The sequence below is a fragment of the Triturus cristatus genome, chromosome 8 (assembly GCF_964204655.1).
Source record: "Triturus cristatus chromosome 8, aTriCri1.1, whole genome shotgun sequence".
NCBI classification, from domain to species: Eukaryota; Metazoa; Chordata; class Amphibia; order Caudata; family Salamandridae; genus Triturus; species Triturus cristatus.
Genome location: NC_140591.1, coordinates 1,425,173,064 through 1,425,197,526, shown reverse-complemented (window position 1 = coordinate 1,425,197,526; position 24,463 = coordinate 1,425,173,064). Strand labels below are relative to the sequence as shown.

At 46.9% G+C, this 24,463-nt stretch overlaps 1 protein-coding gene across 1 annotated transcript in view; it reads right to left on the bottom strand.

The window, feature by feature from the left end:
* LOC146805865 (vomeronasal type-2 receptor 116-like) overlaps positions 1 to 24,463 on the bottom strand; it is a 201,123-nt gene that overhangs the window by 96,889 nt on the left and 79,771 nt on the right. The window contains exon 2 of the mRNA XM_085623192.1: positions 12,788 to 13,079. Within this exon, the coding sequence (XP_085479318.1) occupies positions 12,788 to 13,042 (255 nt within the window). The 5' untranslated portion in view covers positions 13,043 to 13,079. The remainder of the gene's footprint in view (positions 1 to 12,787; positions 13,080 to 24,463) is intronic.

The window sequence follows — 24,463 nt, the reverse complement described above, 5'->3', positions numbered from 1 at the left end:
AGCTCAAATGGGCTTTATTTGATCTGTCTCCTGTCTACAATCTCCTCTTTTTCAATGTAACTCAAAGGGGAAAATCAATACCCCAGTTTTTTTTCAAAATCTCCCACTTACCAAGTTCAGAATGTTCGCAAGTATGGTACATTGGATCATGGAAGGAAATGGGGTAGGGACATGGACTTGGATAACAGAGGACAGGAGGGACATGGAGAGGTGCACCAAACTGACCCTGCAGGGCAGGCATCAGGGTTTGCAGCAGCACAATACACCACACAGGGCATGCGGGACGGGAGTGCAGCACAACAATCCATAGAAAGCAAGAGGGAGGGGTCAGGACCATGCACATGGACAACAGAGAACAGAGGGGGCAAGAGGCAATGGTAGCTAGCTGACCATAATGGACAGACAGGAGAGAAAGCTGCAGCGTAACAGACCATAAAGGGCAGGAGGGACGGATCAGGGGCATTACAATGGAACAGACAAGCCAGGAGGGAGGGAGTAGGGGTCTGCACATGTAAACAGAGGGCTGGGGGCAAGGGGGCAGGGCAGGAGCAGCAAGATAGCCATGGAGGTCAGGCAGGATGGGCACTAGAAGCAAGACACACCATGAAGAGCAACACTGAGACTGTGATGGCATACACACAGACCATGGAGGGAAGGTGGGAGGGGGTCAGGGGCAGCTAACTGACCACACAGGGAAGGTAGGAGGGGCCATGGCAGCACAGAAGAACATGCATGGCAAGTGGGAGGGTTAGTGGCAGCACAATGGCTATGATGGGCAAGAAGGAGGGTGCAGGGGCATGCACAAAGGACGATGGAGGATAGAAGGGAGGGTCAGGACCTGTGCACAGACAAGAAAGTTCATGGGAAGGGGCCTCACAACAGACCGCACGGGGCAGGCAGGAGAAGCAGTTGCAGCACAACAGACCAGGGAGGGCAGAAGGGTGTGGCAGTACAATGGACCATGTAGGACAGGAGGAAGAGGATAGGGGCATGGCATGTGGACAGGCAGGGTGGAGGTGGCAGGGACAGGTTACAGTCATCTGACAATGCTAGGCAGGTGGGAGGGGAGTGGCAGCTCAACAGAACAATCAGAGTAGATAGGAGTGGCAGGTCCATGGAACATGGTGGGCAAAAAGGATGGAGCAGGGGCATGCGCAAAGACATCGGAGGGCAGGGGGAAGGAGAATAGGGGCAGCAAGCTAAGCACAGAGTTTAAGCAGGAGGTCAATGATGGGGCATAGAATTGGGCAATGGAGGGCAGGAGGAGTGGACTGGTACATCATACTAAATTGAGGGCAGTGGCAGCACATCAGACCATGCATGGCAGGAGGGAGGAGGCTAGTCCATGGATTCACTCAACAGAGGATAGGGAGGAGGGGGATGGGGCAGCAAGCTAACTGTTCAGAGAAGGCGGGTATTAGGAACTTTATTGTTTTTAAAACATGTGTCTGTGCGAACTACTTAAAATATGAACAAGTATGCAGCATAATCTCACTTTTATTCAGGAAGAAGAGGACGTTTGTGACTGTGACTCTGGGCTCACTTGGCAGAAACACCCCCTGACCCTCCACCCCCTATCGCAAAATGTAATGCCCGTGAAAAGGGTAGGTGAACACAGTGGTATATAGAACATAGTCCTGAGAGCACGATTGAAAATGAAAACTAGATATAGTGTATGGTATAAACTATGCACCAAAAAGTGTGATATAAGATGAACCGGGCGTGAAATATAATATGCAATACATTGTGCGCAATTACAGATTCATTGGAGAGCGCGAGATAGCACAGGCACTAGCGCGTGCTATGCGTTATGCGCCTTGGAGTGTAATATGCACAGGGCAGTGTTGTGTAACCTAACTAGTCTCTAAAGTTGTAATATAAAATATGTGCTCGGGAGTGTAACGTTGCATATGCACTGTGACAAAGATATGGATCCCAGATTGTAATATGTATGGCATAGCACTGTGCGTTATAACATAGGCATCGAGGAAGGCACGTTAGATGGGGCAATATAACCCGTGCGAAGACAAGTGTGGCATGACATATTCACGGGGTGGTGTTACAGTGCACATGGGCTAGAGAGTGTCATAGCATATGCACTAGCTAGTGGAATACAACACAGAGGTGTGTGGCACTCAGCAGGCAATGGTGGGCGTAACACAGCATTGGGCTCTGCCAGGAGCGCGCTGTGACTCTCAAGTGATGTTCGTCCCCTTTCCAGAGAGTAAAATAAAAAGTATTACACATCCGGCAGTGGATGTGTGTTTTATTAACCGTGAGGGGGGTTTCTTGCATAGTTTTGGTCGCATTTTTGTCGAATCCCCTTTGAATGGCTTGGTGTGCATGTGTATTAAATGTGCCCGTCAATAGCTACCCATGTTTGTATAAATAAACGACAAGGGTGTCTACCGGGATTAGGCACGGTAGGGTATCAGACATGTCAGAGCTTCGCTAGTGGTGTAAATACATTCCACGTGGATTCATTGTATGCATAGTCGCCTTTTAATGAATATCACGCAAATCGTCATGGTGATAGGTACGTACGTTTGTCCAGCATGTCCTAGGTGTGTCAATAAATATATATTTTTTTTAAATAATAAAAAACAGTGGCCGGCCCTGGGGATTGGGGTCAAAAAAATATAATTAGGAGACAGGCCCTGGGGGATGGGGTCATCAGGGCCAAAAAATTAGAATAAGAAGGGGAACCACACAGCCCCCCTTCTTAAAAAATTAAAATAAATAAAAGACCGGCATTGTGCCGGAGGCCACGCCCCTTCCTTGCAGCACTCTGCAAACGCGCCCCCTGGCGAATGGTAAATTGGGGAATTAATTCCTCTTCAATACTGAGGGTCCCTGAGGGCCAACTAGCCCAACAGGCATCTCCAGTATGCGCCAGGGAGCTGCGCTGCAGACAGGTGTTCTGAGGCCAAGCCCCTTTTTACACCTCTCTGCAACGCAGCTCTGTGGCGCTTACTGGAGTTACCTATGGTCTAGTTTGACCCTAGGGACCCTTAGGATTCAAGTGGACTTAATCTCTCAACTTAGAACAGCCACAGGGCGCGTTTACACAGTGGTGAAGGGAGGGGACGGGGCCTGAGGTGACGTGTGCAAACACGCACTATGGCACGTTTTAAATTGGGGATAAAATTTCCCTTCAATACTGAGGGCTCCTGGGGGCTAACTAGCCCACCAAGTGCTTCCAGTAAGCGCCACTGAGCTGCATTGCAGAGAGGTGGTCCAGGCCGTGCCACTTTTTACACCTCTCTGCAACGCAGCTCTGTGGCACTTACTGGAGGTACCTAGTGGGCTAGTTGGATCCTAGGGACCCTCAGGATTCAAATGAACTTAATCTCCCAACTAAAAACGGACACAGGGCGTGTTTACACAGTGGTGAAGGGAGGGGGCGGGGGCTGAGTTAACGTGTGCAAAAACGCCCTGTGGCCTGTTTTAAGGTAGTTTTAATCCCCCTGCCCTATTATATACTAGGGGCTTACAGAGGAGGTCATGCTAATCACAGGGGGACCCCAACGCATAATGTTCCCTAGTGTATGTAGGTGTTTTCACTGTATTCTAAGTGTCTTTTAACATAGCACTGGCTCTAGGACTGGTTAGTCAGACTCAGTTACCACCAGTATCTGTCTGAAAAAGTTGAGGGTACAGGATGATTTTGCAACAAGGCTTCTTTCTGCTCTTCTTTTTGTTCTTTCTGCACGTTATCCTTCTTCCTGCACTTTTCTTCGTCTTTGAGGACTTCTGTTGCTTCTTTCTGCACTTCTTTTTTTTCTTTCTGTGCATTTTTTCTTCTTTCTTCACATGTCCTATCTCTGTAGGCATAGTTAGAAATTAGCATTTAAAAAACCTTTGAAATTCACAGAAAAAAACATAGGTTTCAGGCACGTTATAGTTAGGAATTAGCATTTAAAAAACCTCAGAAATTCACTGAAAAAACCATAGGTTTCAGGGGTGTTATAGTTAGCTGGACTTTTCACTTGTACAAAACCATTGAAATTCCCCCGTTATAGTTAGTTCAGCTAACTATAACTCGCGCGCCCGCAATGCACTGCTGATGACGTCACATATTACATCACTCATGACATGGTCAGTGACATCACTCATGACATCACTGATGACATCTCAAATGACATCACTGATGACATCATCCTTGTGATAGAGTGGCAGACCTCCTCCGACCCTAATATAACCTTTGATACACACATTCAAAAATAGAGACTAAAATTTTAAAAACAATGGACATACCAATACCAGTTACAACAACCTCTTCAGTAATTCTAAGATCCAAATACACATCCACTCATTCACCAACAGTCCTATACAGTCACTCATACATGTACTCACTCATCATATGTACTCATACACCTATACATCCTGTTACACAATGCCACTCATCCATAGAGTTACTCACACACATAGTCACTCATGCTAATAAAGAATCAAACATACATTTACTTGCATATACAGTTATACACACACCACCACACTTACTTCTACGGAAACTTACACATACTTAGTCTTTTAAACAATCACTTATAGAAACACATACTTATTCATACAGGAACTCTTTCAATCTCTCACTCTCACATATACTCACTTATATACACCAATAGTCACATATAATAGTTTAAAACATATGTAGTTACTCATAAAGACACTATTGAGACAGTCATTCACTCACTAACACACCCATACACACACTCATCCACCCATACAGTCCTGCACACATGCTGTCTTCAACACATACAAACAGTGAGTCACTCATTCATGCACCTATGCACTACGTAATACCCCCCACCGAACCATGCAGACACTCAGACTGATACTCAAAAAACCAACTAATAACCTATATACACACCCATGTAGCTACTCACCAACCCATGCAGCCACTTATACACAAAGTGAGAGACTGATACAGATATTTACATATTTAAACATTACTCGCTAAGCCATGTATTCACTATGATACACTTAATCAGTCAGTTACACAATCAATTTTTCAAAAACAAATCATCCATTTAGACACTTATATAAACATTTATCTTCCATCGACCTTGAGATACACATATATAAAACATATTAAATTTTCAGAAAAACACACATTCACTGGATGATGTCATCAGTGATGTCATCAGTGATGTCATTTGAGATGTCATCAGTGATGTCATGAGTGATGTCACTGACCATGTCATGAGTGATGTAATATGTGACGTCATCAGCAGTGCATTGCGGGCGCGCGAGTTATAGTTAGCTGAACTAACTATAACGGGGGAATTTCAATGGTTTTGTACAAGTGAAAAGTCCAGCTAACTATAACACCCCTGAAACCTATGGTTTTTTCTGTGAATTTCTGAGGTTTTTTAAATGCTAATTCCTAACTATAACGTGCCTGAAACCTATGGTTTTTTCTGTGAATATATATATATATACATATATATATATCCATATTTACTTGAAGAAATCTTTTGATAACACTGTCTTTCTGGACCGCTGCTCCCACTGGTGCACCCAATCCTTGTATTTAATTGTCACTTTATTATGCACTACAATGAAGAGTCACTCCTTCTCTATGTGTCTCAGAGAAGTCTTATAAGTCTCTTGCCCTGAATAACCTAAATAACTAAACGGTTATACTGACTAAATTCTCTAGTCCTTTATATCAATAATTCTTTGGAAGTCAATGAGGAATTGTCTTTGCTGACAACATATTGCTGCAACATGCAGGCCAAGGAAAGAAAAATAACAGAGTTTCCAGGTATAGACTTCTTCTAAACAATAACGCGGTCAATGGTTATAAGGGACAAACCATGAACCGCTACTCTCCTCCACAAGAACTCTGAGGAATCCTTGAATATTTCTGACTCCTTATCCACAAGCGGAAATGGTAACAATATGACTTACCAAAGCCGCTGACAAACCTAATCAGTTTTCTTTCCCGCGCCGAGTTTCACAAGACTGGAAATGCGGGAATTATTCAGAAGAGAAGCTAGCAGCAGCGAACTTGGAATGCGACTGCTACCCAAGTTTCTACAGTTGAAGTGCGCAATAGATAGCGCGAGGATGGGTGAGGGCAGCTGTGATTGAAAACACTGCTGATCACTAGACCGGCCAACCGCAACCTAACAGGTGGCCATCTTAGAATTCCGTGTAAGCCAAAAACACAGGCACTGAAATAAAAGGGACTCCAAACTGCAAGGCAAGCATCTTAAGAATCTGGTATAGTAACTGATGACCTCTAAGAACTGAAGAACAAATATGGCGGAATTTAGGGGATCTCATTGGAACGGACCTGACATGCTGATTGGACTTGATAAGTTAATTCCCTCCAGTGGGTTAAGACACAAGATTATTTAGATCAGCATGAGGGTCATCTGTAACAAACCATTGCTAAAAGGAAGATCAGAGAGAGTTATTGGTGGCCTGGTATGGACTCTGAGATCGTTGCCAATGTTAGAACATGTGTCATTTGTGCTAATAGTGACAAAAGCATGAAGATTAAGACTATGACACTACAGCCCAGTGTGTTACCTTTTGGGGCATGGTCAAAATTGGCTATCGATTTGATAGGTCCATTCAACATTTTACCACAAATATCCAAGTTTGCTTGAGGTATAGCGGATTACTACAGGAAATGGTGGGAGGTAGATTTCATATAGGAGCCTACAATGTATGCTGATATTAAATCTTTACAGAAGTTGTTTATGAGGGAAGGTTGTCCCAAAGAAATTGTCTTCGATAATGGAGTGCAAATTGTGTCTGAGATGGAGTAATTTTCGGTAAAGAATGCTATTCAGCATAAACGTACAGCCAATAAGCAGATAACTCAGGACATCCTGTGTGAGGTGTATTGTGTCCGCTCACACTACAACTCCCATCCCCAAATTTAGATTTGGAATTCCCATTAGATGACTCTTAGCTTTATTTATGGTGAGGAAGGAGGAGCAGAGTCTTTAAGCTGTACATTGAATTGTATTCTTTTGTATTTGGGTTATTCCAACCACACTCTTTTTTGGCCTCTATTGTCTAGCCACAATCCTCACTGATGCATTAATTTACTTGTTGTAATGCTTTTTGTTTTTAACTTTATTTACTGTTCTTTGACATTACATCAAAATCAACATGAGTGCATGAGTTGCATACAACATGGTATCATGTTGTATGCAACGATAATTAAATGAAATCTAGACATCCAAGCCAAAAGATATAAAAACATTTGTCAAGTGTTACGACCTTCCTGATGGTTCGTCCATATCCCACCCCAGAGGACCACGTTACAGAATGCCCAAATACCTGGTAGAATCAGTACACCAGTCAAGTGGGAATTCACATTTCCATCGCACTGTGACAGGGGTCAGGGGGAATACAACTGATTTACACCAATTGATATTTAGGTCAGAGTATAAACCAAATCCGATCGTCTCTCTGATCAAGGGTTCAAGATTAATCTGTGGTTCCCTGACATAGAGGATAACGTCGTCGGCGTAAAGAGATACCAGCAGGGGCCTGTGTTGAATTGTAGGCCCCTATGTAAATGCTTCTCTTGAAAATGCCGGACCAAGGGGTCCATGGCAAGTATGAAAAATAGGGGCAATAAGGGGCAGCCCTGCCTGGTTCCCCGGGACAAGGAGAAGGAACGGGACAATGAGCCATTCAAGCGTATTCTCGCCATAGGGCAGCTGTATAGCAGTTCCGTGTTTGCCACAAATAACTTGGGCTTACCCATCTGCCGCATGATGGATACGAAGAAGGGCCACTTCAGGGAGTCAAAAGCCTTCTCAGCATCCAACAGTACCGCTGCAGCCGGGGTCTCAGGGTTAATTCTATGCAGAATAGCAAACAGTGTCCTGTGGTTTAAAGAAGTCGATCTGTGAGGGACAAATCCCGACTGAGCGGGTGAAATAATAAACTCCATCAATTGCGACAAACGGAGGGCAATCATTTTGGCCAGAATTTTGTAATCTAGATTGAGTAGCGATAAAGGTTTATATGAGCCGCAAAGTGTGGGGTCCCTACCAGGTTTAGGCAACAAAATGATGACCGCTTCCCGAAGTGTAGAAGAAAATATTTTCCTCTCAAGGTCTCTGCATAAACCTCAAGCAGTCGAGGCGCTAGGAAATCCTTGTAGGATTTATAAAAATCCCCGGTGAAGCCATCAAGGCCCGGCACATTGGAGCCCCTGAGGGCCTCAATTGTGCCAATAATCTCCTCTTCATAAAAGGGCTCAGACAGGAATTCCTGCATGTGTTTTTCTAAATAAACCAATGCGATCTTGGACAGATAATCTTCCTGAGCCTTGGAGTCGTTTGCGGCCCTAGAAGTGTACTGTGTGGTGTAAAATTCCCAAAAAAACAGTTCCAGATCTCAACAGAGTCAGTGAGCATATGACCGTGGGGGATCGCAAAGTCGTGAAATATGCTTTGCTATATGGGGGCCTAAGCATCTGCATCAATGTGTGGCCGCGTCTCTCACCCTCCTCATATCGGAGAGCTGTTTGGTATTTGCCGAGAAAAAGAATCTCACGGTCAGCGAAGTCTCTGTATTCAGTGAGGAGGGCAAGCCGACACTTCGGTGTGTCTGGACCGGAGAAAAGGAGGGAATCACCTTCAAATGCGGCAAGTTCCTGCTCTAAGCGAGCGAGAGTCACTCGAAGGTCTTTGAGCACTCCGGCGTGTTTGGAGATGCAGACACCCCGAATGTAGGCTTTAAAAGCCTCCCACAATACCACCCAAGTGTCCACTGAGCCCGTGTTTATGTTAAAATAGTCTACAATGGCCTCCTGCACCTCAGAGTAAAATAAGTCATCATTGAGGGCCCGACCCGGAAAACACCACTGCAGCTCATATCCGTCTGGTCTGGGGACCATGACATGGAGGAGTACGGTGGAATGGTCGGAGTGTGTTCTAGGGAGACTTGTTATGGAATTATACCAGGTGCAAATGTCCTGAGATATGAGCCAGTAGTCGATCCGCGTCCATGTATTATGTTGGCCTGAGTAATGCGTGTAGGCAGTCGTGAGGGGATTTCGCTGGCGCCATATGTCAACAAGGGAACTTTTTTTGCAGAGGTCCAGGAGGGCCTGATGTGATCGTGGTTTGGTGCCATGGGAAGTGGAGGTGCTATCCAATGCAGGATTTAAGAGTAAGTTGGAATCCCTCTCCAACAACCAGACTAACTGAGTTGTGCTTTGCGAGTTGGGCATGTAAGGTGTGGAAAAATTCGGGACAGTCAATGTTTTGGGCATAAACACATATTAGTGCAATAGTGTGGCCCATCAGTTTCACAGTTACAATCGTGTAACGACCCTCACTGTCGCCAATGCACGCGTGTAAGTGGAATGGCACCCGTTTTTGATTCAGAATTGCGGTACCCCTAGCATAGTTGCTAAAATTGGAGCAGTATCTGTGCCGCTCCCAACCCAGGGCAAACTGAGTGGAATCAGATTTGGGTAAATGCATCTCCTGTAAAAAAGCAATATCTACATTGTGTCGTTGGAGATAATGACTAAAATGTTTTTTGTTTTCGGGTGTTGTTAAGACCCCTAATGTTCCAAGAAAGTAGGGACAAACCAGAGGTGCCGCTTTCATTACCTAACTTGGCCATCTAATGTGCTTGGTTAATTTGTGGCAGTCAATAAGCCATAACGAAAAAGCAAATAGTACAGTGAGCATAGCAGTGATTAAACAAAAACATTTTTGTATGAAGCCTAACCTCCCCCCACCCAGCCTCACTTCCTGTATAGTGAGGACAAAACCCCATAAGACACCGAAATGTAGCATCAAGGAAACATCCAAGTTGGAACAAAATATAAACAAAATGATGCACCTGCTTCGAGAGAAACATGCCAATGGCGTAAACCGTGAGGGTCAGCAACGTCACGTCGGACGCCTAGCTATTGAATATAATACCTGTCTACATATTAAATTATCCCAAGAAATCACACTACACCAATATATATTAGTGCATAATCATAGACCATTATCCAGTGTCCTTGTTAGTTCAATGCTTGCATTGGAGCCGCTGCACGGGGGGAGGACCCCGCATCAACCGCCCTCGTCTGGCTATAGTTCTGTTTATACGAATGGCAGAGCTCCTGTGCTTCAGTAGGTGTGTTAAAAATGCGGGCCCAGCCGTTGATGTCCACCTGCAACCTTGCAGGATAAAGCATGCCGTATTTTAGGCCCAAGTTTCGAATGGCGGCCTTGGCCCCATTGTATTTACGGCAGGCTTCCTGCACCATTATTGTGAAATCAGGGTAGAGTGACAGTTTTAAACCCTGCCACGTAGTGTCGTCATGCTCCCTTGTGAGGCGTAGGGCAGTATCACGGTCACAGTAGGTTATGATCCGGGCAATAATGGGCCTGGGGGACAGCCCGTGTTGGGTCTGGGGCCCAATGTACGGTGTGCCCGCTCTTCTACAAAGCCAGGGATGAATGTCTCCCTACCAAACATGTCAATGAGGACGGACTCAGAGGTCAATGCGCCCAGTGTTCGCCGATTCAGGAACCCCTAAAATGCGTATATTATTACGCCAGCTGCGTGCTTCAAGGTCCTCGTTTTTAAAGGACACATCCTTGAGAATACGCTTGATGTGTTCTAACCTTTTAAGGGATTGTGCCTTGCCATCTTCGATATCGGAGATCCTGGCCTCCGCGACATCTAAGCGTCTGTCATGAACCTGGATCTTGGCCCCCAGGCACTCGACCCGTTTATTTAGGGTGTCAAATCGGCCTTCCAGAGCTCTAAAGCCCGCCCTTATTTCCTGTAATAGCGATGCTGACTGGGCTGTCGGGTCCCCGCTGTGTACAGAACCCTGACCCCCTTCTGCCATTTCTGATCCCCCGTCTTGCGTCTTCTCAGCTATCTTTTCAAATGGTAGGGTCTTTTGTTTCGGGTCTCTGCGGCCCATGCCGCTGCGTGGGGCGGTCAGGGAAATAGAACGTGGATGTTAGTGAACGCCCTAAACAACTCTGAGTAATGGAGCACCCCGGCCAGCGTATAAACAGTGATGCACAGAGTGGCTGTGTAAATAACCTGGCAGGCTCTGCAAAAAGGCTACAACCCACCCGCAGGGGAGTATCAGGAAGGTGATGTCATGCAAAGATGAGCCGGTGCGTGGTGGAAGCAGTGCCGCAAAGCAAACAAGGATTAACAACAAAAAAAACAGATCTCAGAGTCCATCAGGCACCGCTGGCAATTTTGTCTAGAGGCCAGGCCCAGAATTGGTGTGGGAAACAAATATGGTTGTGCAGTGGATTGGGCTGTCACAGTTAAGGAAACTGCTGAGCGTCAGAATGTTAAAACCGCTGTGCGCCACAGGCCACAGTGCATATGAGCAGGACAGGCCCAATCTCGTGGTATTGTTGTGAGCCGGCACGGCGCTCCTCAACCCCAAGAGTTTCCGCTGGATATTGGACCAGCCCACCGTTATGCAGCTCATGGGGGAGAGTCACTGTAAATGCATAACCCCCAAGTCAAGCCTACTGGGGGGGCGCGTCCGCAAGCAGATAGCGCCACTTATGTGCCGACGGGCAGACTCAGCAAAAGCGATCCGAGTCCGACAGTAAGATGGGTGACTGTGCAGTCCCAGCGAGCACTTCAACATTGTGCAGCTGTGCGGAATAAAGCCACTTGGCAGATGCAGGCATAATGGTCTCATGGGCAGTTCAGGGCCCTCCTGTTCCCGGCAATATGCTTCGCTTGGCCTGCTGGTTTTTGTTATGAAATAGGCCAGCCAGAGTACTGGAACACAGCGTGGGGGCAGCCGGGTGTGGGACATGCCTAGATCTTCAGCTCACCTCCCCCCCTAACACCCCTGCGGTGACTGGGTGGTCGCCTCCCAGGCCCACCCATGGGCCCAGGCCCCGCTGGCCTCCAGGATACGCAGATGTGTGGCGCAGCACCCTGCTGAAGCAGACAAGGTCGCTGCTTAACTGTTGAAGATTACAACGGGGGAGGGAGGGCACAAAGGAAAGTCTGCACCCGGTGCTCTTACCACAAACTCCACAGGAATCTGGTGGGCACGGCCTCCGGGACACTCTCAGGCAGGCCGTTGGGATGATAGGGCCGATCGCGGCCCAGGCGAGTCAAGCTCCTCAATTCTCCGGCAGCTGAAAAACCGGCTTCAGTAGCTTCCTGCACTCCAACAAAGGCACCGGGGCACAGTCCAGTCCGCTGTCGGATGGTGCAGTGAAATCACAGTTCAAAACAGCATAATGTGGGGATAATGCGGATGAGCTTGCAGCGTCCGACGCAGCTTCAGTGCCACGAGGCCATCTTGGTCAGTGGCCTGGCCACGCCCCCCTACTTGTTGTAATGCATCATGTCCATAATACCTTTTCTTTTGCTGATTTACTGATTGCTTATCAAGCTGTAATAAATACACTTACCCGTAGTTACCGAACCCTTGTCTCTATTGTGGGGCCAAATGGTCTACAGAAATGTTAAAATATAAATTGTTACTACCTTCCTAGACTCCACACAAAGGTACATCGGATGAAGACCGACCTCCACTTCCAAATTTGTCCCTGCAATATGGCCCCGTGGAAGAAACAGGATCCTACATGACGAGCAGCAGAACTTGGGAATTTGCTGAATCCAGCCCAAGGTTACAGGATATGGGTTGGTCTAATTTACACCTTGTCAGTTTCTTGGCAGGTTTTGCATCTTGACCATAATTTTATATGCAAATATCAAAGCTCTGATGTCTGCGGCAGGTGAGGTTAGACTCCCCCCTCAAAAAATATAATAAAAGAGATTAAGTAAAGCATCCTCCTACCTGTGGGTACTTGTAGAGCGCCAGGAGTTGGGCCATGGAGTAGGTCGTTGATGAGAACGTGTCTCCGATGAAACCCACCAGAGTGTCCTTGCTCTGGCACCTGTAGTTTGGAACTGGCTCACTTTGCTGGGACATGATGCTCAGGGTGCTCTGGAGAGCTTTCATCTCACTAGCACAGGAGTCAAATAAATGGTACCCCAGCGTGAGGTTTGGTAAGAGAGTAGGGTTTCTGTTAATCTCCTCCACGGCGTACATGAACACCAGGCCATTAATAACAGACTGCAAAGTAGCCCTAAAGAGTGGACAACATAGAACATAATTACTGATTTTTCACAAGACATCTAAATAAAATGACCACTTTAGAAAATAAGGATAGGAACAATAAAAAAAGGCTCTATATAGAAGAGGTGTATGCTTGCATGTCATAAAATGTCTTCTTTCAAGACTAGTGCAGCTTTCCTTTTCATTTTCTGACTAGTTCTGGGATAGGATGAGCAAAATTCGTCAGTGTCCGTCTAGATGTGGACAATCTAGAAAATATGCCTACTCTAGCATAACTTCAGATGACAGAAAAAGTCATGGAAGGAATCTCACCGCAAGCCATGGACTGCTGCAATAGTAGGGAATAGTCCCAGCTCATCTATCCAATCACAGGCAGACTATATACAAGGTCCAGCAGCCAATCAGAACAGTTTTAACAACGAAGCAACCCTGACTGAATCAGCAATCCAAACTCTCTAAAACATTCAGAGCTCATCTTTACTTTCCACCGGCCCCGATTGGCTTTTTGGCAACCAATCTGAATAGCGTTTGGCAGCAGTTACACTCCCTAGCACCATTAGTTTTCCATTCCCAGGAAGGAAATTAACCACTTTTATTTATTCATCTGAGGATTGAACTGTGTGGTGTCAGCTGGTTAGCTCTCAACTACACTGTAAATGTATGCTTGCCACCTACAGGTTAAATACTTCGGCCTATATTTATAATTTGTTCACAGAGCACAATGCAGCAAGACACCTTGCTGTGCTGTGCTGCATGTAAGAGATGGGGTAGAAAAGCACTGGCGGAGGATTCACCACCATCCACAGGAACACCATCAGCATTTCGACCAAGACCGAAGACTCCCTCAGCATGGCTGAACACCTACATTTCCAGAACCACGTCGATCACAACACCACCCTCAGGGGAACCCTTGTCTACAGACCCCCGGGACCCCGACCACAGTTTAGCGACTCCATCGCCAACCTCATCCGCACGCACGCCCTCGCCTTCACAGACTACATCCTCCTGGGAGATCTGAACTTCCACCTCGAGAATGCCAACAACAGCAACTCCACAACCCTGATCGCCAACCTCGGACTCAAACAGCTCGTCACAACACCCACCCACTCTGCCGGACACACACTTGACCCCATCTTCTCTGCCAGCAACCAAGTTACCTTAAGCCACACCACCAAACTCCACTGGACTGACCACCACTGCATCCACTTCTCCTTCGAGAAACACACCGCGCACAACCAACCACAACGACTCCCACACCGCAGCTAGAAGAAAGTCACCGAAGACCGGCTCCTTACCATCCCCGCTCGAGACATTCCATCCGAACCCTCGGACAACAACGCAGCAGCCCACAACTTCGGACAATGGATTGATGACTGCACCAACACCCTCGCCCAATCAGAAAACCCTCAAACAGGTGCAACAACACAAGAGCCATCTGGTTCAACGCCAACCTCCAGAATTCCAAGCACACCAGCCGAAGGCTCAAGAAGCAGTGGCGCCAAGACCAGACTCCAGACAACCACGCAGCCCTCGTGAACGCCAGACGCAAGTACCACCAACTCATCCGATCCACCAAAAGAACCTCCTTCAAAGAATGCATCGACAACAATGCACACAACAGCAAAGAGCTCTTCAACATCGTGAAAGAACTTGCCACACCCAGCATCAGCTCCAATGACATCCCGCCGTCACAAGAACTCTGCGACTACCTGGCCACCGTCTTCCACTGCAAGATCGCAGACATTCGCAACAGCTTCGGCACCCAGACACCAACGACAGACACCAACACCCCGACTCAATGCCCACCAAACACACCGACCTCCTGCTCTCCTGGAACAACGTCAACGACAAAGACACCATCAAAATAATGAACACCATCCACTCCGGCTCACCTTCCGACCCCTGCCCCCACCACATCTTCAACAAAGCGAGCTCCATCATCGCACACCAACTCCGAAAGATCATCAACAGCTCCTTTGAGACCGACACATTCCCGGAGAGCTGGAAACACGCTGAGATAAACTCCCTACTCAAGAAGTGCAAGGAGGACCCAAAGGACCTCAAGAACTTTTGACCCATCTCCCTGCTCCCATTCCCGGCAAATGTCATTGAGAAGACTGCCAACAGACAACTGACCCACTTCCTGGAGGAGAACAACATCCTGGACTCCTCCCAATCCAGTTTCCGCAGCAATCACAGCACTGAAACCGCCCTCATCGCTGCCACCGATGACATCAGAACCCTGCTGGATAACGGTGAAACCGCAGCCCTCATCCTCCTGGAACTCTCGGCCGCCTTCGACAATGTCTGCCACCACACCCTTGGCACACGCCTCCACTACGCAGAGATCCGTGACAAAACCCTGAAATGTGTCACCTCCTTTCTCACCGGCAGAACCCAGAGAGTCCACCTCCCCCATTCGGATCTGAAGCCACCACGATCACCTGCGGCGTACCCTATGGATCATCCCTCAGCCCTACCCTTTTCAACATCTACATGGCACCTCTCGCCAACATCGTCCGATCACACCACCTCAACATAATCTCATACGCCAACGATACCCAGCTGATCTTCTCCCTCACCAAGGACCCGGCCGCCGCCAAATCCAACCTCCAAGAGGGAATGAAGGCCGTTGCAGACTGGATGAAGACCAGCCATCTGAAGCTGAACTCCGACAAGATGGAGGTCCTCATCCTCAGCCACAGCCCCTCCGCATGGGAGGACTCCTGGTAGCCGGCCACGTTGGGAGCTGCCCCAACACCCACCAACCACGCACGCACGGAACCTGGGGTTCATCCTGGACTCAACGATCTCCATGACCCAGCAAGTCAACGCTGTCTCCTCCTCCTACTTCAACTACCCTCCGCATGCTCTGCAAAATCTACAGATGGATCTCCACCGAAACCAGAAGGACGGTCACCCAAGCCCTCATCAGCAGCAGGCTGGACTAAGGCAATGCCCTCTACGCAGGAACCACAGCCAAACTCCAGAAAAGACTCCAGCGCGTACAAAACGCCTCCACATGCCTCATCCTCGGAATCCCTCGCCACAGCCACATCACCGCCCACCTGAGTGACCTGCACTGGCTCCCGGTCCACAAGAGGATCACCTTCAAGCTCCTCACCCACGCGCACAAAGCACTCCACAATGCCAGACCAGCATACCTTAACGAACGGCTCACCTTCTACACCCCGTACTGCCAGCTTCGCTCCGCTGACCTTGCCCTCACCACCGCCCCACGCATCCACCCAATGAACACCGGCGGCAGATCATTCTCCCACCTCGCCGTCAAGACATGGAACATCCTCCCCATCCACCTGCGTCAGACCCAAGACCAGCTGACTTTCAGGAGACTTCTCAAAACCCGGCTGTTCGATCAGTAGCTGTGACATTCCCCACCCCCTCCAGCGCCTTGAGACCCTCACGGGTAGTAGCGCGCTTTACAAATTCTTGATTGTTTGATTGATTGACTGTATTTAAAATTATACAGGACATTCCTGCCCTTTGCTAGTCCTTGCACACTTTTGAATGCTTAGCACCAACGCAGGCACCCTTGTGTCATGGTGCAAGGGTGTCTTGGTTGTAGGCAGGATTGTTTTAGTGTAGGAAGGGACATCTTCCTGCACAAAACCAGTCCTGAGAAGTGTTTTCCTCTTTCTATTTGTATTGCAGAATGCTGCAGACATAGAAAGGGGGAAGAAATTAGGAGAAATAAAGATATTTCTCCTCATTATTATGAGTCTTGTAATGAGCACAGCTACCCAGAAGAGTTTCCCAGTGCAGAGCAAATACAAGTAGGGTGTCCAAGTAAATTTAATAAAAATTGCCAGGCCTTTACGAAAGGTCATTAATCAATTACAATTTCTAAGCTTACCACATTTCAACCCAAGATATGTGATAGAGCAGCCTTTTATGCTAATTAAACGGAACCTCGCTACAGGGAACAAAGCTCGATTGATGAACTCAAGGGACAAGTATGCTGGTAATGGACTGCCAGTTTTCGTATCGTTTGGCCTTGAACATAAAGCACAACGCTTGAAATTCAACTCGCTTAGTGAGCCTAAGTCAATGCAGTTACTGCAGCAAGTGAGAAACTGAGGCAGATTCAGCAGGCGACAGAGTATTAGGAGATGGGCTGGGCAGGGTCCCTAAGAATTCTGGCCAGTGTCTAGGGCCCCAATGAGAGGCGTTTTTACCCAGAACCATGACCTCAGTCTTGTCACCATTGAGTGAGTACTTATCGATCCATAAGGAAATTCTACTAAAGCCCAGGTTCAGAAAAGACGCTTAATGGTTCTGTGCCAATGAGAGAAGATGGTCTGTGTGTCATCGGCATATGAACATTTTTTTCCGCCTCATTTGGGGAGGCGTAGCATTGTGATGCATTCCAAGGTCTACCACTAATGGTAAAGCTGGAAATGTGCCAAAGTCCATGGGTGGGCGCGTGGAACACCCATGCTCCAATCATGGTATGCCTCCCTGGGGCAGACTAATGCAAGGCCGCCTTGTATGGCTTGATAAGTCCCACCTAAGTTTTTCATTGCTCTTGCCTCCCCTTGCTGGTGCACCCATCAATCAATCAAGTGTTGGTAAAGCACAACTACTCACCCGTAGGGTCTCAACTCAAGGCACTGGGGGGGGCTTAGCTCCAGGGTGTTCATTAGGGTTCAGTGGAAGAGCCAGGTCTTGAGGTCCTTCGTGAACTTGGAGAGTGTTGGTGTCTGCCGGAGGTGGAGTGGGAGGGTGTTCCATGCTTTGGCTGTGAGGAAGGAGAAGGACCATCCTCCTGTTCTGGTTTTCTTGAGGAGTGGCACCATAGCTAGGGAGAGCTGGGCTGAGCAGAGGAATCTCTGGGGGGCGTGGAACTAGAGGCGGTGGTTGAGGTAGGCTGATCCTGTGTTGTGGAGGGCTTTGTGGGAGTGGAAAAATGCACTTTCCAGTGGTTCAAAAATAGGAGTGTGTTGCTTGGCCTGCGTTTGACAAAACAAGATAAGTGGGTTTGGAACATCAGTTTTTATTTGTATAATGACCTTTAGCTTGATGTGAGTCCCTAATCTTCTGTTACCTTTTTCTCGTCCCTCTGGGACGGCTGGAGGTCTCATCCACTGGCTCCCCCAGAACAAGGAAACACGCCACAGTTAAGCTGTGATTTTCCTCCCAGATTAAGGTTTAATACATGTGCTCTTCTTTCTCTGGGCATACAGTCTTTTGTGATGCTAGTTATGTTGAGGGCTGAGGTGTCTTTCTAGCCTTGACAGCCAAATAAAGTAAGAAAGTGAACAGAAATGTGAAAAGAAGAATTCCTCTTCTTTTAGGTTTCACCCGGTCTTTGGTTGAAAATGCGCGGTCCCTTCAGTCTTCAAGGACCCCTCTTGACTTACAATCGGGCCGATTTCCATAGGGTGTTGTTAAAAGGATGTGCTCCCAGGGGGTGTCTCACAAGGTCCGTTTAGTCTTTGGAGTGTTTCCAGGTCTTACAAGCCTAGCGGTTTAGGCAAGTGAAGTATTGTCATGCAGGACATGAAATCAAGAAAGAAGACAAAAGGAAATATAAACCCACCCATTTTTTATATTACTCTCCTCCCGTCCCATCAGTTAGTATTTAATAAGGTTTAATTTATAGTGTTTAGGTTTCTAGGGTCCATTTTCTCACAGGCCCCAATTAGAACCTTGCGTGGCTTCTTCCCTCCGCCCATGCCAGAATAGCAGCCAGTCAAACACCTGGACAAGCCACGCTCCTCCTGAAGCTGTTGCAGGGGATCTGCACATACGCAGAACTATGCGCAGGATTATGGAACCTCGTGTATAGGGGCTAAACCTTCCTACCGCCTTAGTGCCCACGAGCCCAGGACCGACTAGCTATAGTGTCTCGCTAGCTCTCCTACTCACAAACAGATAAACCAATGATTAGAGACTACAACACTCCTGGATCTCTCAGAAATCGCGGTAACAAGACACATCTTTTCGCTCACACTATCGTACTTGTCCACAATAAGATCTTACAGAGACACAAAAATAATTTAAAATTCTTTTTTTAACTAATGTGCTCTAAAATGCAGTATACGAGCCAACACCAGCAGCAAAATGCATAATATCAATACAGTTAGCATTGCAGCAAGGCCATATATCATAAAGCACGATATCATTTCATAAAGAGAGAGGAAAAAGGACTATATGGCCTAACCACCTCCCCTTGGTAAGCAGAAGTATTATTTTATAATAGAAGATCTCTGCGCTTTGCCAGCAGACCCCATACCTCAGACCATAAAACGTATTTCTACATCAAAGGTGCGGGTTGCTCTTCTCCCTGGAAAGGTCCCTCTCCAAGTGTGTCTTTCCTAAACATGCATCCTCATAATACTGAAGTACGATTCTCCAGCAGAAACAGCTGCATTGGTATGTTTTGTCTGAGTGCTAGGGCCTGACCAGAACATAATAACAAGAGGGAGTGCTTATCGAACTTGCTCATAATGTTCAGACCAAACTCCAGGAATAGACAGAGAATGAGCACAGCACAGAGTTCTCATGTGAAAGGCATAAACAGAGTCTTGAAAAAATAATGACGAGTGTCCTGTGCAAAAGTAGCATCACAACTACCGGGCTCATGCTAATTTAAAGATGATGGAAATGAATCTAGCAAACACGTGGCACCCTCCCCTTGGCCAGGTTGTGGTGCATAGACAAACAGGTTTCAATGATAAGTAAAGCCAAATTCCATTGTGTTCCATCCAAATAGAGCCAATCAAAAAAAGGGGCACAATTAAAAAAAAAATATATATATATATAACTCACGCGACCGCAATCCTCTGCTGATGACGTCAGATATTACATCACTGATTACATATGTGTCTTTCTGAAAAATAAATATTTGTAATATATGTATAGCTAAAGATTAATGGAAGAAGACATGGGTAAATAGGTGGCTAAATACAGTGATGTAATATCTGACGTCATCAGCAGAGGATTGCGATCGCGTGAGTTATAGTTGCCTGGACTAACTATAACGGGGGAATTTCATTGGTTTTTTACGAGGGAAATGTCCAGCTAACTATAACATGTGTGAAACCTATGGTTTTTTAAGTGAATTTGCAAGGTTTTTTAAATGCTAATTCCTAACTATAACGTGTGTGAAACCTATGGTTTTTTAAGTGAATTTGTACGGTTTTTTAAATGCTAAGTTATGTATTTATTAATCTTTTTTTTTTCAGGTTTTTCACCGTGCGCCACCGTGCGCGCGCTGTGTTGTGCGTTGTGCGTGCCGTGCGCGCACGGTGGGGGCACCCCGCGCTTTTTTGTTAAAAAAAATTATGTTTTTTTCACCCTTGGGGGTCCTTCAGTGACCCCCTGACAAAGGCTAGGGGGTCAGGAACTGTCCACCCTGCCCCCTTTTCACGTTCTCCACCTTTGTTTTTCACTGCCTCAGACTGCGAGAGACAAAATGGCGGACGACACTTCCTGATTTCGACCGATTCGAATGTTTACTGACATCTATCAACCAATCAGAATTGCGCTCGTGCACGTCACCGTGCGCGCACGGTGCGCGCACGGTGCGCGCTTATAGATATATATGTACTTTTAACTGAAATTGTCTCAGGAACTACTGAACAGATTGACTCCAGATATTCAAAAGGCACATCCCTGACCTGAGGACTACCTCTCTGCCAAATTTCAAGTAATTCTGTTCAGCGGTTCGGGCTGTACCTTGGACTAAAGGTTCCTATGGAAAAATGCATGGGGAAAACGTGTTTTAGGACCCCCCTTTTTTCTCGGCCCCCGCTTGACTTATCACCCCGAGACTTTCAGGGTAGGAGCAGAGCGGAGCGCCCCACCTATTTTGAAACATTCGCGAGGATTCGTCAACAGGCGCCAAAGTTATTCAAAATAGAATTTTCAGATTTCCTATGGAAACACGGTCCTAACTATAACTATCTACTGGCGACCGCCAGTAGATAATATATATATATATATATATATATATATATATATATATATATATATTCCAAAGAAGCACGAGGCGTTCCCCAGTTACCGGAGCTTCTGGCTCTTCGGGGCGGTCTCACAGTTGGGCATGGGGAAGCCCATTACTCTTTCTCAGCCGAAAAACACGAAGTGAGGCCCAATACATTTGAAGTGCTTTTATTTCATAATTTTCTTGCTTTTCAGGCGCCTGCCTCCATTTGCCCAACGTTTCGGCGTGATGCCTTGTTCACGGACTGGAAACACAAGCGCCCAGGTGCGCTTGAGTGTGCTTTTAAACTAGTGCAGCACGTGACTGTCAATGTCGAACTACTGATCCCAAAGTGCTTTGTGCGAGTTGGTAAAATGCATGGTGAAAGTCACAAAAGTTCTAATCCTTGGTGGTAATATTTATCACTTTGCACAAGCCCGATGTAATAGTGGAATTATTTATAAAACAGTCATGTGAGTATGATTTCGCCGCTGCTTCTCAAGTGAGTATCAGAAATTTGGCAAAGACATCTTCAAAATGCACGATCTCGACAGCCTGTTTGTGCTGCCAGAATCCCTTCCACGCACCAACCTTGTTTGCTCCAGTGGCGATCCTTTGTAGGCTGGGAGGTGCGAGTGAGCCTAGCTCCTCAATTAATATTCCAAAGAAGCACGAGGCGTTCCCCAGTTACCGGAGCTTCTGGCTCTTCGGGGCGGTCTCACAGATGGGCATGGGGAAGCCCATTACTCTTTCTCAGCCGAAAAACACGAAGTGAGGCCTAATACATTTGAAGTGCTTTTATTTCATAATTTTCTTGCTTTTCAGGCGCCTGCCTCCATTTGCCCAACGTTTCGGCGTGATGCCTTGTTCACGGACTGGAAACACAAGCGCCCAGGTGCGCTTGAGTGTGCTTTTAAACTAGTGCAGCACGTGACTGTCAATGTCGAACTACTGATCCCAAAGTGCTTTGTGCGAGTTGGTAAAATGCATGGTGAAAGTCACAAAAGTTCTAATCCTTGGTGGTAATATTTATCACTTTGCACAAGCCCGATGTAATAGTGGAATTATTTATAAAACAGTCATGTGAGTATGATTTCGCCGCTGCTTCTCAAGTGAGTATCAGAAATTTGGCAAAGACATCTTCAAAATGCACGATCTCGACAGCCTGTTTGTGCTGCCAGAATCCCTTCCACGCACCAACCTTGTTTGCTCCAGTGGCGATCCTTTGTAGGCTGGGAGGTGCGAGTGAGCCTAGCTCCTCAATTAATATTCCAAAGAAGCACAAGGCGTTCCCCAGTTACCGGAGCTTCTGGCTCTTCGGGGCGGTCTCACAGATGGGCATGGGGAAGCCCATTACTCTTTCTCAGCCGAAAAACACGAAGTGAGGCCCAATACATTTGAAGTGCTTTTATTTCATAATTTTCTTGCTTTTCAGGCGCCTGCCTCCATTTGCCCAACGTTTCGGCGTGATGCCTTGTTCACGGACTGGAAACACAAGCGCCCAGGTGCGCTTGAGTGTGCTTTTAAACTAGTGCAGCACGTGACTGTCAATGTCGAACTACTGATCCCAAAGTGCTTTGTGCGAGTTGGTAAAATGCATGGTGAAAGTCACAAAAGTTCTAATCCTTGGTGGTAATATTTATCACTTTGCACAAGCCCGATGTAATAGTGGAATTATTTATAAAACAGTCATGTGAGTATGATTTCGCCGCTGCTTCTCAAGTGAGTATCAGAAATTTGGCAAAGACATCTTCAAAATGCACGATCTCGACAGCCTGTTTGTGCTGCCAGAATCCCTTCCACGCACCAACCTTGTTTGCTCCAGTGGCGATCCTTTGTAGGCTGGGAGGTGCGAGTGAGCCTAGCTCCTCAATTAATATTCCAAAGAAGCACGAGGCGTTCCCCAGTTACCGGAGCTTCTGGCTCTTCGGGGCGGTCTCACAGATGGGCATGGGGAAGCCCATTACTCTTTCTCAGCCGAAAAACACGAAGTGAGGCCCAATACATTTGAAGTGCTTTTATTTCATAATTTTCTTGCTTTTCAGGCGCCTGCCTCCATTTGCCCAACGTTTCGGCGTGATGCCTTGTTCACGGACTGGAAACACAAGCGCCCAGGTGCGCTTGAGTGTGCTTTTAAACTAGTGCAGCACGTGACTGTCAATGTCGAACTACTGATCCCAAAGTGCTTTGTGCGAGTTGGTAAAATGCATGGTGAAAGTCACAAAAGTTCTAATCCTTGGTGGTAATATTTATCACTTTGCACAAGCCCGATGTAATAGTGGAATTATTTATAAAACAGTCATGTGAGTATGATTTCGCCGCTGCTTCTCAAGTGAGTATCAGAAATTTGGCAAAGACATCTTCAAAATGCACGATCTCGACAGCCTGTTTGTGCTGCCAGAATCCCTTCCACGCACCAACCTTGTTTGCTCCAGTGGCGATCCTTTGTAGGCTGGGAGGTGCGAGTGAGCCTAGCTCCTCAATTAATATTCCAAAGAAGCACGAGGCGTTCCCCAGTTACCGGAGCTTCTGGCTCTTCGGGGCGGTCTCACAGATGGGCATGGGGAAGCCCATTACTCTTTCTCAGCCGAAAAACACGAAGTGAGGCCCAATACATTTGAAGTGCTTTTATTTCATAATTTTCTTGCTTTTCAGGCGCCTGCCTCCATTTGCCCAACGTTTCGGCGTGATGCCTTGTTCACGGACTGGAAACACAAGCGCCCAGGTGCGCTTGAGTGTGCTTTTAAACTAGTGCAGCACGTGACTGTCAATGTCGAACTACTGATCCCAAAGTGCTTTGTGCGAGTTGGTAAAATGCATGGTGAAAGTCACAAAAGTTCTAATCCTTGGTGGTAATATTTATCACTTTGCACAAGCCCGATGTAATAGTGGAATTATTTATAAAACAGTCATGTGAGTATGATTTCGCCGCTGCTTCTCAAGTGAGTATCAGAAATTTGGCAAAGACATCTTCAAAATGCACGATCTCGACAGCCTGTTTGTGCTGCCAGAATCCCTTCCACGCACCAACCTTGTTTGCTCCAGTGGCGATCCTTTGTAGGCTGGGAGGTGCGAGTGAGCCTAGCTCCTCAATTAATATTCCAAAGAAGCACGAGGCGTTCCCCAGTTACCGGAGCTTCTGGCTCTTCGGGGCGGTCTCACAGATGGGCATGGGGAAGCCCATTACTCTTTCTCAGCCGAAAAACACGAAGTGAGGCCCAATACATTTGAAGTGCTTTTATTTCATAATTTTCTTGCTTTTCAGGCGCCTGCCTCCATTATATATATATATATATATATTTTTTTTTTTTCAAACAATGGGGTTAAATGCTGGAGCGCACAACAGCGGGTGCGAGCGCTGGGCCAAACCCTGGCCAGGTTCAATTTTGTCACAAAAGGCGCCGCACTCTGGAACCGTAGATTTTGCAAAAGACTTTATTAGTTTT